The sequence below is a fragment of the Apium graveolens genome, chromosome 10 (genome assembly GCF_009905375.1).
Source record: "Apium graveolens cultivar Ventura chromosome 10, ASM990537v1, whole genome shotgun sequence".
Lineage (NCBI taxonomy): Eukaryota > Viridiplantae > Streptophyta > Magnoliopsida > Apiales > Apiaceae > Apium > Apium graveolens.
In genome coordinates this window covers 207,699,872-207,717,689 of record NC_133656.1, presented here as the reverse complement: position 1 = coordinate 207,717,689, position 17,818 = coordinate 207,699,872, and the positions used below count along the sequence as shown (strand labels likewise).

Below are 17,818 nucleotides of genomic sequence, written 5' to 3'. Positions count from 1 at the left end.
AGAAAATCATAGTGCTTTTCATAATATTATATAATTAAGTCAAAGAAACACCCATAACTTCGATGAAAAAAATTGAAAACTCAGAGTTCTTCAGGCTTAGCTAAATCAAGTACAAAAAAACTGTAATTATAAAAACCTAACACCAGCCTGTCTTTCCATTATTATTCATACTAGAATCGCTTTGTCTTTACTAAATGATGCGGATAATTTTGAGCAAGAAGGAATAGGGGAAGAGGACACTAGTGGTGGTGTCAACAGTTGAGCCTTTTTCACTTTGGACACACTAGCTAGTACGGACAGGGGCGTCACATCTCCAACTACTGTCAACTTCTTTGCCGCAAAATCTATGTTGAAAGATCTCACTCCTGGAAATATACGATACAAGTTATCCATCTATTGAAAAGTTAAATTTGTGAAAATGTGTGTGTGTGTGTGTTGTAAATTACAAATTATATACCTTTCATTTTGGAGATATGTTTCCTCATTTTTCTCTCGCATCCTTTGCAGTGGAGAGACACTCGTAATACCACTACCTGCAAACAAAACAATATAGCGCATATACATTATACACCAATTAAACCACATAACCCCCATACCTGTTCCCGTCACTGATTATTAATCTTTATTGTTTGTGTGGTTTCTGCACTTATTGTCCTAGACAAAGAGTTCCTTATATCAAAAAAATAAGAAGCAAATTCAAAAAAGTCCAGCAGTTAGCCTATCAGATTTCCCTCTTAGCTTGGTAAAAAGGTTGGCGGTTCTAGTAGCGCAGGCATGTGTGTATGAGTATCTAAATTCTGTAGTGGACCTTCACTAGAAAAACATAACAAGTGTACATATTCTGTAACACAAGAGCAAATGGTTTTGTTATAGAATCTAGTATAGGCCAAAAATTGTCATAATAATGGTACCATAATTAAGTAAAAACTCTTAAGATAATAAGATTCATTTATTGATCTCTACTAACACCTTATTTTGTTCCTAGACTAAGTCATCTAACTTGATACAGAAACAAGGCCGGTTGATTGGCAGCTTTCATATATTCAACTACCAGGGGAGTTGACTTGGGTATTTTAAAAAGACAGCGCCAACTTACAAGGTTCGAGTCATACATCGAACCTGATGTAGGACAAAAGATTAAAGCGAATAATGAAGCAGAAATTATACAAATCCTAAGAATATCTAGTCAATATTTTTCTTTAAAAAAAATGTAAAATCAAAGCTGAATAACAATTGGCTTGTAGTAATCTACTAGCTAATAAACTACCTAGTTAAATAACCTAATGGTCTATGACCAGATAACAACTGGCTTATAGTAACCTACAAACTAATAAACTACTAGCCCTACATAAAACATATATGAAAATACACTAATTTCTCTCCTACGTATATAAATATACTATCCACTAATTAAAATAAATTCACTCCTGTTCCTCGTGAGAACCTAGAAATTCTACCAAAACTAATATCTGATGCTGATTGCTAAGGTTATGTCTGGTATACAGAGAATCATTCATCATGTCTTCTGCAGATTGTATATTTGTAAGTAATGCATATGATAGATATGGTGTGCTAATAAATACTATATCCATTACGTGGTAGATGATTTGCATTTACAAGAACCATGAAAAACTAACCAGTGTACTTTCATCATGTGTGTCTTAACATACACAATATTGGTAGCCTTAGTACGTGATTTTATATATACAAGTTCTTATACTAAATAGGAAAAAGAAAGAGAGACAAAAAAATTGAAACCTGGTTATCAGAAGCTGCAGGGGAAGGGGGAGAGAGGGTTGGTTGAGACGGAGAAGAAGAGGTAGAAGGAGATTGTTCCACCATAGTCAAGAGGGGATCAAAACGACGCGAGTATAAGAATGAACTCATATGGTTAATACTACTGGTTGTCAACAAGTACCTTGATGAATCACCGGGACTAGTACTATTCACACTAATCTCCTCACTACCTGCAACAGCCTTACTACAAGTCTTGTTTACTATTTTCTGAGCATCATTTGCAGCAATAGTAATGTTGTTACCTTTCTTTAAACAAGATTTTATTGCAGTAGTAGTCTTCTTGGTTTGATGTATATCAGTCATGTTTTCTGCAATATTTTTGTTGTGGTGTTTAGAAATTGTGGTTGGTTGAGGAGAGGTAGGTGGTCTAGTACTAGCAGTGGTCAGCTGCACTACTTTGCCAAGTCTTGCCGCGTCTCGGATTATGGGATTGCAGCGGTCTATAGCTCTGCCGCCCAGAGAGATGGAGCTGGATGAACAGGATGAGAAACCTGCTAATTCATCTTCCATATCAAGTTTATGTATGTTACCATTTGCAGCTTGGGTAACACCTGATATGGTATCATCTTCTATTCTCATTTTCATGATATCTTCACTGTATGAGGCTCTGAGCTATTGGTGTGTGAGGATATTAACTATAAAGAGAAGCTGGATGTCTACAAATACTTCTTCCCCTGCTTTTTAACCTATAATCTACGTACTTAAAAGGATGCACACCTGATTTGGAGTAGGCATATTAAGAGTTCATTTGCATAGCTGTAAGTTTTTAAAAGTGTTCAATGGGTCAAATGGACTATTTTTATGATGCAAATTTTATTAAAATATTATGAAATAATTGCGGAATTGTATTCTGATTCTTAGGGAACATATGCAGCCTCCACCGAAACCCATTGATTCTTTAAAGAAATTCTTTTCCTGTAGATGAGTGAGACAGAAAGCCACTTTGCTCATCTTCAATAAGCTACATATTGTTCAGCTCTCAAGCTGATGGAATCAGATGCCTGTCCATGTATTTGTTGTGTTATAGCCTTATAGGAACAGCATATATACCACAATCTTTTTCCATTTCCTTTACATCCATTGCCCACCCACGTCTAGCCTTTGTAAGGCTTACAACTCAAAAACGTACACTTAACAAACTGAACCTAATATTCCCAAATATTTTATATTGCAGTTCTATTTGCATTTTTTCTCATCTTTCATAGTTACCTTTCCTAATTCTAATCCTCTACCATTCTCTGTAGCTTTATTACTATTATTATTGGTTCAGAAAATTGAATAAAATGGTAATACCAAGTACAGACTATGATCAATTTCCAAATATTACTAGTAGGACTGCTTATCTGCTGCCGTGCATGCCGAGTTAAAAAAAACGAGATGAGTCCGGGAATTAATCCAAATGAGTACAAATTATAACGGAGAAGAATAATAGCCGATATAACACATGTTTTTTTTGAGTACGGACATTTTTACGATCCTCTGTTATCTCCGCTGGCAATCTAACTCTACAAATAACCAAAAATTGAACAAAATCCCATAGACAGGCAATTATAAAGTCAACTCCTTGTCATTTCAGCAAAAGGTTCATTGCAATATTTAGTAAAAATGAACGGTGCAAAATCGGGCTTGTATCAGTGTTTTATCATATTTGTGGTCTGGACAGGTAGAGACATTTTTCTATAATCGTGGCATAATGCTAAAGTTCCTAGGGATATAAATAAAAGTTGATAACAGTATATCCCAGTATATAGGTTGTATGAAGACCATTATTTACTTTGGAAAATTTCGCGTCAAGATCATTACGAGATTGTTCTGCAAGTTTATTATATGCATAACATAGTTTGGGAAATAAAAATCTTTATCAAATTAGATATTTTTTAGATATTATACATTATGGTACTCACTTGTGAGAAATGAGAATTACTGGGTTTGAGTTAACTGTTTTTCAGACAACCTATTTTTAAGAAGTAACTTCATTTATGCCAAAGCCAGTATTTGTTTTTAATACTAAATATTCAAAGGTGCATTCACAATGTGAACTTTGGACCTTACTTACAACTACAAGGGGTGAATGAGTGTTTCCGCTAGGCTATAATCTACCGTACAAGTCATATTTACATATTTTTATTTGTGAGTAAAGTGATTTTATGTATTTGCACTATGGTCGACATAACATTTGCAATATTACACTTTCGACATTTTGCTACATCTAATAACACTTGGCCTATTTCAATTTTGAAGCAAGTTTTTAGGAATTTTCGTTCATTGTTTATATTTCTGGATTGCGACAAACGTACATAATACAAATATAGTTGTTGAAATGTGAATTTGACGAAACAATGTCTTAAATTAATTAAAATAGATAAAATGTGAACCTCGATATTGCAAGCATATTGTAAGTATAGTATTGCATGTGATAATTTGTGTAAGGTACTAATTAAAGCAAGTCCAAAAATATGCTATCTCAAATCTTAAATATAGTATAAAAAATTATGTTCTAGTAAGTTCATTTCCAACGATGTGCCTTATCTTGTCAACAAGGTAAATAATGTATTATCTTTCTCCCAACTTTAAAAGATTTTGTGAGCAGGGTAATTTTCACACTGATGCAGTACAAAAGCCAAGCTATTTTAGTGTTAAGATGATATTAATAAGCTATAACAACATGAAATAACACTGCTCTCATAACATATAGTTAAAATATTTTGGCCATTGCTATGTTCAGACTTCACTTGTAGATCTTTTAAAGGAACGGGAAGAGCAAGTGATGACCATCATTAACAACCTAAGCAGGTACAACAATTTGTAGTATATAAAAGCAAATTTATCATTTTCCAGTTTTCATCACAAAGAAAATAAACTTGAAAGTTAGGTAATGAGTATGTGATCCAAATTCAAATGGTATTGCCTTTTAATATTTTCCAACCTAGAATATAATGCCTTTCAACTTTTTAGAGGCCGAAGGTCCTGATATACACAACCCTTACCCTTATATTAGAAATCGGACTTATTTAACTTTTTTCAGGCATGAAGGTCCTGATGTATGCAACATTACCTTTATTTCAATAAGCTAACATAGTATATAATAAGTAGACAATTGAACATCACGACCTTCAAAACCTCTCACGTGTTTATCTTAATCAGAGACATGAAAATAGTTATGGTTATGCACCTATAGGTTAAAAAAAACACATGGCGTGTGTTTACATAGACTTGTCTATGTTGTTAGGAATGTGTGTTTGTGCTGGTTTATTGGTTAACATTTCTTGGGCAGATACTGTAGGTTAATTATATATTGCTACTTTGAAATTGCTGCATAAGAGAAAACCAAGATAGATTTATAGTCGAAGGGGAGGCATGAAATCTTTTGTATAACTTCACTGCAGTTACTAGAAACTGTTTGCGGTACATTGAATTGTTTTAGTTTTGAAATGGGTGGAAGGGGCAGACCTTGTGGAAGAAATTAGCATAGTAAAATGGTGATGCTTCCACCCTTTGATTTGTTTATGCTTTAAATTAATGGTCTTATAAATTATTACAGACATCATTGTTCTAAACTCTTTTTTATTTTAATCATTCATTTGCAGGGGTCTTACTTTGGAGTCTGTCAAAAATTTTGCTCTTATATATGACAGTTTGTTTGATGATTGCTTAGATATGAACTGTGGAAACTTAGAGCAGAATTTTGACATGACACTAACCTCATTACCTGATATTTATGCAATTTAGCAAATCAGTAAAAATATACTGCATAATATTAACAAATCCGCAATATTATGTTAAAAAAAACTTCTACAAGCACTCTACTATTTTCATAATAGTAAAAAATTCCAGAACTTTCTATTATATATTGAACCAAGGAGGGGAAGATACTTTATTTTTGTTAATTTTAAAATATTTCATATTTCATATAAAATCATGGGGAGATGATCATGTCCACCCCGCCCCTACTGGCTTCCTCTTGCTCTGATAGCAGTTTTCACTGCAGTAAAAAACACCATTCCCAAGCCTAAGAGTGGAGAAATCTGTATAAGATCCCTAGATGCATGTACACATTGCTTAGTGGTGGGGGGGCATGGCTTGTTTAACAAGCACTAGTCGATTACTTTTGTTATGGTATAATACTCATAGTTTCTTTTTTGAAATTCCCGATTAAGCAGTGTCATAAGAAACATCTCCCTTGTTGAATCTCTAACTTAACTCCTTGTAAAGTTGTAGACCTATGCCTCAGTTTTATGCACCGTTTCAATGTTTTGTTAGAACGTTTGGTGGTGGTCCTGGACGATAAAACGTGAAAGAGTGCATCTGAGCTGAATCCAACTAAAGTTTATGTAAAAAGAATGTTCTACACAAATCTTGTAAATTTTATAGAGAATGATGTTTAACATGCTTCTAATTTAAGGGTGTTTAGATCGTGGTTAATGAGGCCGGTATCGGAACTTCAATCCCATATTATAGAGTTTGGATTGGTTATTTGATGGTTGGAAATGGGAACCTTATTTCCATTAGATAGTTAAATCATACCCTCTTTAGCCCTTGGTTTACCATTTCATACCCATTCCCATTAACCCCCGTTCTCATACCCCTCATTCCCATTCTCGAATTCCATTCACCTCAACGATCCAAACGCCCCCTAAGTAATATCAGTTTTACCATTCCCAGACCCCTCACTCCCATTCCCAGACCCCTCATTCCCCTCAACGATCCAAACGCCCCTAAGTAATATCAGTTTTAGCAGTAATGTTTTGGAAACAAAATATTTATGGAAGCGTGTTACTAAATTTTATAACAATTGGTAGTAATAGCATATTGATGCACAACTTTCATAAATACTTACATAGAACAAACCTAAGTACTGTGCTTGATCTTGGCTCAAGTCATTTATCTATATTACTGTTGAATGGATGCAACCACGCCATGAAAACAGAAAAAAAAATTAAGCATATCAGCTAGTCATCATATATTCATATTGGACTGCTTAGAGGTACAGTAGGGTATAGGAGGGTACATTGTCTGCGGATCATACTCCTACGAGAATAGCTGTTGTTTCCGTGAAAATCCTAACTTAAATATACAACGTCAAGTAGATAATTCCTGTAATGGTTTAAAACTCGTATTTCTTTCACCTGAGCCCTTAAAGAAGCTGTTTCCTCTATTCATTTTCACATCTCTATCTTAGGAACTAGGAAGCAATAGTGAGTAATGACAATTACACAAAGCCAATCACTTGAAGATTAATACTAGTTTCTAAAATATGTAACTAAGAGAGGTCTGCACTGGCAAAAGTTACCCAGTAATAGTGTTAACTAAAGTTTCTGCTGATAGCTTGGTCTTACAATTTGCCAGAAAAAAGAGGTCTGCATTGGCAAAGTTACCCGGTAATAGTGTTAATTAAAACTTCTGCTGATGCATGGTCTTACAGTTTTCCAGAAACAATTAGAGTTCTTGCAGCTATCTGAAAATCTTCACAAAAATATTATCACTGAATAATGGTACTTTATGAAATTAATATGATAACTTAAAAAATGCAATAAAATTTTGTTCCAAAGTAAACCTATATGGATAATGAGCTTTATATTACAATGATTAACAAGTACTCAAAGTAAGATCCAATTACTTGGTACATTTCTGACTTGAGGGCACAGCATAGCAACTGCCTGAAGATCACATGAAACGGTTACTTATCTTTAACAATCTTCTGTACTTTTGTTGTCGAGAAAAAGAAACAGAATTCCTCATCAACTACTCAACTAATGTGTATACGTTTTTTAGTCCCTAATGCAGTCTGCAGTTCTTGAAACTGAAAATGACCAATACCCAGATTCAGTATCATCAGTGTTCTGTTGAGACTTTTTACAGTGAGCTATAGCAGCATCGATGGAACCTTCAGTATCTGAACCGAAGCTGTCTCTCCTCTTACGGAGATTTTGTCCATATGAAGATGACGATGTACATGAAAATGAAGAACACGCGGAGGAGGATGAAGACAAGCATTTAACTGGCTTAATCACCCCACATAATGATCTCCGATGCCTAATATTACATGGATTCTCAAATCCCACTTTCTCCCTGCTAATCAAATTTTTGACATCACCTAAAGTCGACTTGGTCTCTTTTGCAATCTGTCCTCCAGATATCTTCGTGGAAGTTTGTACTTTCTGACTCAAGCAGTCATTTTCACTTTTTGAAATGTTTCCAACTTCTCTTTCCTGCGGAGAAGCTATGGCAGAGGACTCATTGGTACAACTAGATTCTGAAAGAAAGGATTTCAAACGAGCACGATATGCCATAAGATTTTGGCCACCTAAGAACTTCTTAATCATTTCAAGCTTCTTCTTAGGCCGAGATTTCTTGGGACTGTCACCAACAATGAAGTTATCATTACTGAGTTGAGCAAAGAAGTAGTCATTCAGCTTATCACTAGTAACGCAAAGGGACTCGGAAGGAGAAACATTGCATGCTTGAGCTATTGGGGTCGGGGTGGAGTTCTGGAGTAGACTTTGCAACATTTGTAAACGCGGAGAAAGGTGGAGAGGAAGTACCTTTCCTTCATAGAACAGTTCATCAGCTGGAAAAATGACGAATTCACTTTCTTGATCATTAGGAATGAACTCAAATTCTCGGCTAGAATAAGTATTTGCAGAGTTGCAAAACAAATCAGAGGAGAAAGAGCTCGAATTCATATGCATGAAACCCTCATCTTCTCCTTCTACATGATCATAATTAGAGGCCATTTTATCTCTTATTCTCTTTCTGAACTGCAGAGCTTGGTTAGAACAGAGAACAATGTACTCCTTTTATATACGAGGAGATGCTGTCTGACTTAAAATCTAATAATATATTCCATCAAAAAATGTATAAAATATTCATAAATAATTAGTTTTAAAACTTCCAGACAAAGTTAATCTCGGCTCGAGCTGAATAATTAGGATGTTATATGAGCACGTTGCCCTTTTGATGGTACAATGCATGCATATTGCATACCTTAACCTTGTTCAATGAATATCAGCTTTACATTTCTAGATAATGAAACTTCACACTGATATGTTTGGAAACCAAGAAAGATATCATCTCCAACTGTTAGTATAATAATCCGACTTACAAGACACATTCATTACCCTTGTCGCCGAAATTAAAAAGAAATAAATAAAAATCCCGAGTCACTAATCTCTACATAAAAAAACAAACTATAGGCATTAACCCCATTGATAGGCTTTCTGTATGTCCAAGAATTGTGTATTTACTAATACCATTAAGAGCAGCAGCAGAAAAATGCTTGAGGTTTTTGTTTTATTTTACTGACATAACTTGTGTTCCCACAGTTTTAATACAAAATGAATGGTTTACAATTAACTTTCGGCAATGTTAAGTATCAGAGAGTCCCGACGGCATCACCATAGCTGATCATAAGATGAAGGCCTGGCGGCATCACCACAGCTGTTAATAAGATGAAGGCTGCATCCTTTGGATACCATCTGGTCCGTAATTCAACGATTAGCATCTTTTTCCAGTAAGGACAAATTTTTACAAGATATCGATATCTGGTAATGGCATTCTCCAATAATTCCATGAATTGTAATCTTCCTGCAATTATATCGACAAGTATAACCATCGTTTAAATCCTAATGAAAGCAATAATCAGTAGGTATTAATAATACCAGTAGATTGTATCCTCTTCTATGTATAATACTTGCTCAAGCATTCATTACCTGCTCAACCATTGAAGTTGGTGGAAACATGTCATCTACTAGTGTGTGTAAGGAGGTATACGACTTCGCGTCAATGCGATGACTAATGGCTACCTCTCCCTGAAAATTCAAGCAAACTTATAAAGGCTCGAATGGTTGGGAAGAACCGGGGGGGGGGGGGGGATATGTACCATAAACTAGACTGGTACAGAAATTGGTACCTTAGGGTTAATAATAAAAATTTTGCCTTTTGGAATCCCAACTTTCCTGTAAGCGAGCTCATCAGTGTCTCTATTACCGAATCCCGCATAAAATGGATTGTAATCCGATGGAAAGAGTGCTTTAATATCCTGTGATATAAAATCCAAATATAAGTATTTGCAAATTAGTAGGACTATTTTGAAGGCACATCTCATTCAAAATTCAATAAAATGGTAGGGAAATATTACCTCTAAACATGCTATTTTAAATTCATGGGGTGCTCTTCTTATAACTGTCAGTAAAGGAAAAAACTGAAAACAGTCAATGATGGCAACTCTAGGCTTTTATTTTGTGACAATGTAAGTGTTAGGACTAGAACAGCAACTACAAAGACTATACTCAAGTGAAAGCTACACACAAAAGCAAAGACATGATCGGCAACTACTAGTATGACTGTCAATCTGTCATGCAACGACTACCGATAAAGGAAGAAGGTTGAATTTTTCAAAAAAAAACAGGCAAGTAAATAACAAGCCATGTCGAACTTTATATAGCATGTCATTTGGACAATAAGATACATTATTAATCAGCCATTATAAAAAAAAAGATTTCTATTTTCAAAGGAAAACCTTGGTAGGAGCCTACAGCCACAAGGTTAGGGAGCAAAACAAGCTTGGTCTAAAGGTTGTGGTACATATTAGCAACCAATGATAACAGGATTTTGCAATTATTTTAATAAACTATCTGCACAGGAGCTTCACTTGCACGCAGTTTATTATTGGAGATTCAAATTTCTTATCGTGATACAATGATGGTTTAAAATAGCTAGTCTCTGTTCCACCTCAAAGGGTTCATCCAACTGGTGAAAACCAACTGTAATGCAGGACACTTGAATGTAAAAAACATGCTGCTACAATTATCAAACATTTCCCAACAGGCATGATCAGTTAAAAACATCAAATACATTATTTGCCAGTCTCATTCGAGGTAATCTTTACAGTTTTGTTATGACTATTTCTTTGTAGGTTTGCTAAGCTCGGAATACTAATTTTGCTGCAAAAAACTGAATGAAACATCTATTCTCATCCTTTTCCAACAATATATTTTCCACCAATACACGTATTGTGTTAATTAGTCTAATTATACCGCTTGTTAATATATCCTTTTGGAACTTGTATGCACATTTATTTATAATATTTTAGAATTTATAAATAAAGCAGCATGACAGTTGCTTAGCAAAAAAAACAGCATGACAGTTTCTTAAACAATTTCCCTTCAAAGAAATAATAAAAGCTGCTATTACACGGATGTTCTAATCTGACGTTAAAGGTGAATACAAGTAAGAGTTTAGATTAAATTAACTGCATATCACATCAATTGAATTTCGCCAGGAAATTATGAAGCTTATTATCAGTGAAACATATGCCAGTAGCCAATAATATACTCCATTCAACAAAGTTAAGTTTTAGGGTCAGACACTAGACTTTATTGCTGATCAAGTATTAATCAAATATATCTCTCCAATCACATAGTTCATATTTCATTTAAAGACACTTCTGTTAGAAAGAAAGGATTTCGGGAACAAAAAGGCAATCATACCTCAGGAAAATCAACAGGCAGATAAAATGCACCTAAATAGGGATGCTGAATCATTACTATATATACATATATAAATATTTGATCAAACATAACTTCCACATATTTACTGAGTACACGTTTAAATGATCTTAAAAGAATATGATAGTTTGTGAAACTAAATTAAACTTAAGATTAAGGAGTTCAAAGCCTGTATAAGGGATGATATAATCTTGTAAAGTATGAGATTTCACCTTCTCGATACAATGAAGGAAATAAACCATCAGGCGATATGACAACAGGGCCATGAGGTAAAGCTTTCCCGTCCTGCAAGCATAATTTGCAATATTAGGCATATGATCAAGTGATCTAGAGCCTCGGGATTAGAAAGATGGGTAAAAAGAAGAGAGCGAGAGCGAGAGGCAAATTGCTGTTGTACCTTAGAAACCTTATGATTTATTTCAGAAAATTAGTACACTTTTTTTCCTTCTTTTTTACTTTTTTTTTTTGGGGGGGGGGGGGGGAGGGCATAATCTTCAACGCATTCCATTATTAAGCATACCAGAGGTGGGGGGGGTTACATAATTTTCAGAGCATTTGAATATTAACTACTATATTTAAAAACCACAATTATTAACTGATTGTTCCACTCGATAGTCACGTAATAATGGCTGACACAATACAAGGCAATTCATACCTGCTTAAGATTTACAAGAAAACTTCTTGTTAAATATGCTTGAACAATTGCACGTGCACTCAGAAACAGTAGCTGATATCCGTTCTCCTATAAATAGCAAACTTTAAACAGTTATCATTCTAGAACAAATTGCAAAATTGATAAACTAAATTTGTAGAAGTAACTATATAGGCAACTATAAAACAGCAGCCTGTGCAGAACTTGATTTAAAAAAAAAAATTAGAGCAAAGTTGATAAACAATTGGCAGCTCTATACTTGCTAGCATCTGGTTTGAAAACACAGCAATGTTCTTATGCATAATGTAATTGAGATCATTGGATGTGTGTCTATAAGACTACAACTGTGAGTCCAAACTTGAATTCTCAGCATGTTGCTTTTGTATAAGCACTTTCTGAATCACAATGCCTTGCTGTTTTTGGGAAGGATCTAAAAGTACATCTAGAAATAGGTTTGCGAACTCAACACCTTAAGCTTTCACAAAATCAGACATGAGCTTATAAGCAAAAAGTCCGGATGTAAAGCTTAGGCAAGAAAATACCTTTATGGCACCGAAAAGCCGAGCTACTCCAGATTGTGTCCAATCCCTGCCAACTAAGGGCATGAATTGGCCAAGAACATCAGACCTAGCAACGAGCACAATTTATATTAATCACGAAGGAATACGTGAAATTCTCAATTGCTATTGTCAAAGTAATTAGATGTAAATGAAACATAGTAAGTTAGTAACTATATATAGGCATAACTAATAACTCAATAAGTCTTTGTATATTTGTTGCATTACCTCACTAGGACTAAACCAAAATAAGCACCACACTTTTTTTTTGTCAAGCGCACCACACTTCTTGAATCAGATATAAAAGAAAACCTTAAATACATAAGAATGTTTTATGCCTTACTTTGTAATTGTTCCATCAACATCTGATATAACAATTCTTGCGTTCCACTTCCACAAGTAAATATGAGCCTGAACCTGTTAGAGGAAAAATGGATTTTAGAAATGCTTTTAAATGAAAGATTGCATTCATATTTTCCATAAACACAAACCTCATTTGGCTTCCCTAGTACCCCTGCTGAGAAAATAAAGTTCACCATATTTTTTCCTTCTTTCAAATTTAAAGAAGCTATTTCCTCAGAGGTCGGGACATTTGTTCGAAGTAGTTGCTTGTGAGGAGACTCAATTACAACACTGGATGTTGGAGTTGATACTGCATGTTCAACATTAGCAACCACCTCCTCAGTGGTCAAGTTACTAGAAGTATGCTCAAGAGTTTTAACTCTTCTAAATGGCAATGACCAGAGCCTCCATCTACGCCCGGAAGGAGTTGAAGGGAGGGCACATTCATCTTCTCCATTTTTCAGTATCTCATCCCGTTCCACCCGAATAAAATCACTCTGCTCAACAGGTAAATCCAAACCATATGCTGCCATTCCAAGGACTACTGGTGCAGCTTTCTCCCATGTCAAGTACTTCTTTTGGAATCTGACAACCAAGTTCTCGTTTTTGATGATTGATGCTGGAGAAATTTTATATTCCTCCTCCGAGATCCGGTGTGCATCGAAAATTTCAGCAGCCTCCCTTGAACCCATGCCAGGCAAGAGTAGATTTCCACAAACAGAAATTTCAAACCCTAAAAACAAAACACCTACAACAGATTAAATATGATATCATTGTAAAAACACACCAAGAATCTAAGAGGACCAGAAGTCAGTGCTTACGCGTGCTTAGATCAGTTCTGATTTCTTCATGAGGTGTCTGAGATTCCACAGTCGGGCTCTGAGTGCAATCGCCTTCAGAAACAGCTCTTTCTGAATTACTTTGTTGCTGTTCACTGCCAACATAATTCTTCTGTTCCAAATTATTTGTGGGAGAATTAACAGTAGAAGTATCATGAAAGTTTTGAGCTGTAGGTGTCACATCTGTCTCAACAAGATCCTTTTCGACCTCAAAATCAGGGAAAGTTGTATTACTTGGAGAATTAGATTTCAAAAGCGATGCTTTGTCACTATCTATTGATACAGACACTTCTCCATCATCCACTTCATCGACCACAAAATTTTTTTGAGGAGAATTCTCCCCTGTATCTTCATCAGCTTCACTATTAACTGATATACCAACACTTTCGCCCCCATCTTCATCAAGTCTGAAAAGATTATGAGGAGACTTTTCTTGTGGATCTTCATCATCACCCAGAATCACCGATATTGAACTCTTAGTCCTATCCAATTCATGCAGTTCTAAGCAGCTCTTAAAAATATCATCTCTCTTAAGACCAATAGATACATCATCTGTATTGACAGCTGTGCTTTGCTTTATCTCTTGTTTGCCTTCATCCATCTGAGTTTCTTGATGTTGGCAGTCATCCACCTGATTTCCTTCGTGAAAGTTTGACTCCGGCTCAACTGCATTGCTATTATTTTGGACCTCTTGAACATCTCCTCCAGCAGCAGAAGTCGTGACACCTGTACTGAAGTCTACATTGTTTTCAGAAACCTCGGTCCCTTCACCAGGACCTGTTTGAAATTGAGGTGACCTCGATTGCAAATTCTCAAGATTCCTCTCCAGTGATGAAATTGGCGCTGTCAGTATCGTACCATCTACACTAACCAAGACCACCTCAGAATCTAATATTCGTGACTCGGCTAAATCGTCAACACTATCTAAGTTCTCATACCGACTTGACCCATACTCTGATAACTCAAGTGAATCGTCAAGGAAGTGTTCATCTTGAAAGTCATAAAAAGGCATTTCATTATCAGATTCATTTATCTCAATTCGGTCAACACCTAAAGAAATATGTTCATCTTGCAAAACTTCAACCGTCCCGGAAAAGCTATCCTCGTGTCTATAATGACCAACATTTTCCTTTCTACGATCATCGTCATCATTATAATCAATACTGCTTGCATCATCCCGGGCAGTACCCAAACTATCGGAATCCTTTGTCCGATCATTGCATTCACTATCTTTCCCTGAACTTATCTCTCTAAGAAAATAAGCTTCCCCGGAATTATCAAGAAGCATATGAAAATCAGCTTCAACTCCATCAACCTCTATACGGACAATCTTTTCCGCCCCTTTCAAAACACCCTGAAACTTACCAAATCGAACATACCAAGGAGTAGTACGGAACGAACCATCAGGCTGCTGAACCACGATAATATCAACAGCCCCACCGAAAGGATGAATAGGGGTGGAAACAGTGTAAACACCTTGAGCTATCAAGCTCCCAACTTTACCCACCACATTCATCTGCTTTACCTATTCTTCCTAATTACCTCAACACTCTCACCAAAAACCCGAAAACAATCCAATGTCATCAACAGAACAATCACTTAATCCTCTGCATGCAATACAAACTTAAAAATCAGCAACTTTTCAAGATCACTAGCAGCATGTACTTAATTACATAATGCAGAAACAACCAATTAACACCACAAATTCTAAAATCCTAAAATTAAAATCAAGAAAACACAAAACCCTTACTTAAAAATCAACTTAAAACAAAAAATAAAGAAATGAAAAAAAAAAACAAGAAAAGGGGTTATAAAAAACATACCGATTAAGTCAAATCTTGGACTCAGCGATCAAATCGAACAGCTAAATGAAACAAACATAGATTATATCGATAAAGATCCTAACTTTATCACTATAAATTAAAGAAAATGTTTGGTAATGTAGTAGTAATTTCTACAAAACACAACTACTTTAAAAAAAGTATAGACACAAAAACATATGTAAGTATACATACACAGTTGTGATTAAAAGAGGGTAGGGATGATAACAAAATGGAAGCCCCAGTGTCATAAATTGAACAGCAACCAACTATACCCCAAAATTTGTGAAGCAGCAATAAATAGGTAATCCCCTCTTGTTGCTTCCAGAGAAAAGATGCTTTATTCCATAATTACCCTTCAACTTTAAGCTATTTTGTTATTTAATGGAAATGAAAGAAGCCCCTTTTTGGTAAATGTATCACCACCGGCCTAGGCAGGTTTGCAGAAGTAACTTCTCAGGGGGTGAGTCGACTTTTGGTGACTTTTGTTTTCTCAAGGGAAAACAATTACACTACACATTTGTGAATGCCCAACTACCCTTCAACTTATTACTATGTGTTATAATTGATTGTAATTTTTAAGTCAATGATAAAATAGTAAAGTTAATTTTAAAAGTAGAAATTTTGATAATGTATTTAATATTTTTGTTTTTCAACTTGGTTATAAATACATGGTCTTGGTGAATTAAAAATTAGCACCAAGCATCTTACAAATATGCTCTCTTTCTCCCTCCGATTATCATTATTTCCCTCTCAGATTTAGTAGCCCCTTCTAAAATATTAAAGCTAGTATATTACAACACGTTATCAGCACGAAACTCTGCCGAAACTGATAAGGTATAATTTTAATTTAAATATACATATATATGAGGAGACGTGGTTACACCCTCTACTAATAATTTAAATATATATGGCCGAAGCACCGCTTATTAAAATTATTTTACGGTACCATTTAATTTTGGGTAATAGCGAAGTATAGTGGAAACCTTAATTTACAAATTGCATACTTATCGGATAATAATTTTTTTTGCCCCTAACTAACTTATGCAGGATTGTCCACTTTAATTTATTATTGATCGGAGATAACCTGCATACGCATACGTCCGTATGGCGGGTGACAATCCATTTGTCATTTTATATATAGATTTGTTTATAATATCAATGATAATAATGATATATACATTGATTATTGTGTACTTGTTAACGCACCCGATTAACTAGGATTTTATGTAATATTTACATTGATGAATTAAAATTTAATAATTTTCATGTTAATTCAGATTTAGTATGACAAATATTACAAGCTTGTCGTTCGTTGCCTTGGACATTTTTGGCGATAATTATTTATCATGGGTACAAGATGTAAAGTTGCACTTGGGTACAAAGAAATTAAGCGATACAATAAAGGCAGAAAATAAATCCACAACCAAAGAAAACTTTACCTCTATAATTTTTCTCCGACACCACATGCATGAAGATTTAAAATCTGAGTACTTAGAAGTCGAGGATCCCTTTATTTTATGGGAAAATCTAAAGGATAGGTTCGATCACCAGAAACTAGTTTATCAACTTGCAGCTGAAAATGATTGGGCTAATTTAAGATTTCAGGATTTTAAGAGTGTTCGAGCATATAGCTCTGCTTTGTTCAAAATAAGTTCTAGGCTTATTATGTGTGGTGAGAAAGTTACGGAAAAAAGAAAAATCGATAAAACACTATCAACTTTTTACCCCAACAATATCAACTTAGCAGAGATGTACAGGGAGCGCAAATTTACTAAGTTCGGGGATCTTCAATCAACTCTCCTCGTTGCTGAACAGAATCATGAATTGGTGATTAAGAATCATCAATCCCATCCAACAGGATCTGCCCCATTACCTGAAGTAAATAACATGTCATTCCAGCAGAATGTACGTGGAAAAGGGTATAGAGGTGGACGGGGCCAAGGGCGGTATCGTGGACGAGGTCGGAGCCACGGGCATTTTCGTCCATATAACAACTCTGGTCACCGGAAGTGGCAATCTGAATCACAGAGTAAAAGAAAGGCACCACGAGGAGGAAAAACTGAAAATGTGTAAGTCATATGTCATAGCCTATTTGTATATTCGAGGATTCAACTCAACTCAAATAAGAATGTAATAAGTAAATAGTGGATTGACCGTCAGAGAGATCTCGCAAAATAATATCTGTCAAAGGATTCAGAAACAAGGTTCATCTACAGACTTGAGGAGGTAATTCACTGGAAGAAGTTCAAGAAGTTGATCATGCCTCAGTGATATAAATCAAGATCGTGGATTTAATCAAGTG

At 35.2% G+C, this 17,818-nt stretch overlaps 4 protein-coding genes across 7 annotated transcripts; 1 reads left to right on the top strand and 3 right to left on the bottom strand.

Moving 5' to 3' along the window:
- Nucleotides 1-9: 9 nt before the first annotated feature.
- Nucleotides 10-2,577, bottom strand: LOC141693330 (uncharacterized). The gene is made up of 3 exons (XM_074498391.1): nucleotides 1,759-2,577; nucleotides 458-533; nucleotides 10-365 (listed from the first exon to the last, which is right to left on the bottom strand). The coding sequence occupies exons 1-3, from the start codon at nucleotides 2,380-2,382 to the stop codon at nucleotides 166-168; spliced, it is 900 nt and encodes a 299-aa protein (XP_074354492.1). The 5' UTR covers nucleotides 2,383-2,577; the 3' UTR covers nucleotides 10-165.
- Nucleotides 2,578-7,320: 4,743 nt separating this feature from the next.
- Nucleotides 7,321-8,537, bottom strand: LOC141693713 (putative membrane-associated kinase regulator 4). The gene has a single exon (XM_074498874.1). The coding sequence runs from the start codon at nucleotides 8,529-8,531 to the stop codon at nucleotides 7,566-7,568; it is 966 nt and encodes a 321-aa protein (XP_074354975.1). The 5' UTR covers nucleotides 8,532-8,537; the 3' UTR covers nucleotides 7,321-7,565.
- A 374-nt stretch (nucleotides 8,538-8,911) lies between these two features.
- On the bottom strand, nucleotides 8,912-16,008 carry LOC141689444 (phosphatidate phosphatase PAH1). 4 transcript variants are annotated; one of them, XM_074493727.1, is made up of 12 exons: nucleotides 15,709-16,008; nucleotides 15,517-15,557; nucleotides 13,676-15,300; nucleotides 13,004-13,587; nucleotides 12,856-12,929; nucleotides 12,498-12,582; nucleotides 11,959-12,045; nucleotides 11,516-11,588; nucleotides 9,935-9,978; nucleotides 9,707-9,835; nucleotides 9,507-9,605; nucleotides 8,912-9,381 (listed from the first exon to the last, which is right to left on the bottom strand). In XM_074493727.1, the coding sequence occupies exons 3-12, from the start codon at nucleotides 15,207-15,209 to the stop codon at nucleotides 9,322-9,324; spliced, it is 2,769 nt and encodes a 922-aa protein (XP_074349828.1). In that variant the 5' UTR covers nucleotides 15,210-15,300; nucleotides 15,517-15,557; nucleotides 15,709-16,008; the 3' UTR covers nucleotides 8,912-9,321. The 4 variants fall into 4 exon arrangements, with proteins under 4 accessions (XP_074349828.1, XP_074349829.1, XP_074349830.1 ...); XM_074493728.1 differs by lacking the exon at nucleotides 15,517-15,557; XM_074493729.1 differs by lacking the exon at nucleotides 15,517-15,557 and having other exon boundaries at nucleotides 15,789-16,008.
- Nucleotides 16,009-16,800: 792 nt separating this feature from the next.
- Nucleotides 16,801-17,589, top strand: LOC141691727 (uncharacterized). Its single transcript, XM_074496482.1, has one exon. The coding sequence runs from the start codon at nucleotides 16,801-16,803 to the stop codon at nucleotides 17,587-17,589; it is 789 nt and encodes a 262-aa protein (XP_074352583.1).
- Nucleotides 17,590-17,818: the final 229 nt, after the last annotated feature.

Coding starts and splice junctions, on each gene's coding strand:
- LOC141693713 (XM_074498874.1), bottom strand. CDS start 8,531: ATGGCCTCTAATTATGATCATGTAGAAGGAGAAGATGAGGGTTTCATG.
- LOC141693330 (XM_074498391.1), bottom strand. CDS start 2,382: ATGAAAATGAGAATAGAAGATGATACCATATCAGGTGTTACCCAAGCT. Junction 534..1,758: donor CTGCAGCTTCTGATAACCAG/GTTTCAATTTTT, acceptor TTTTGTTTGCAG/GTAGTGGTATTACGAGTGTC. Junction 366..457: donor ACATATCTCCAAAATGAAAG/GTATATAATTTG, acceptor GTATATTTCCAG/GAGTGAGATCTTTCAACATA.
- LOC141689444 (XM_074493727.1), bottom strand. CDS start 15,209: ATGAATGTGGTGGGTAAAGTTGGGAGCTTGATAGCTCAAGGTGTTTAC. Junction 12,583..12,855: donor GTTGATGGAACAATTACAAA/GTAAGGCATAAA, acceptor GCTCGTTGCTAG/GTCTGATGTTCTTGGCCAAT. Junction 9,979..11,515: donor TCCTTCATTGTATCGAGAAG/GTGAAATCTCAT, acceptor CTTTACTGACAG/TTATAAGAAGAGCACCCCAT.
- LOC141691727 (XM_074496482.1), top strand. CDS start 16,801: ATGACAAATATTACAAGCTTGTCGTTCGTTGCCTTGGACATTTTTGGC.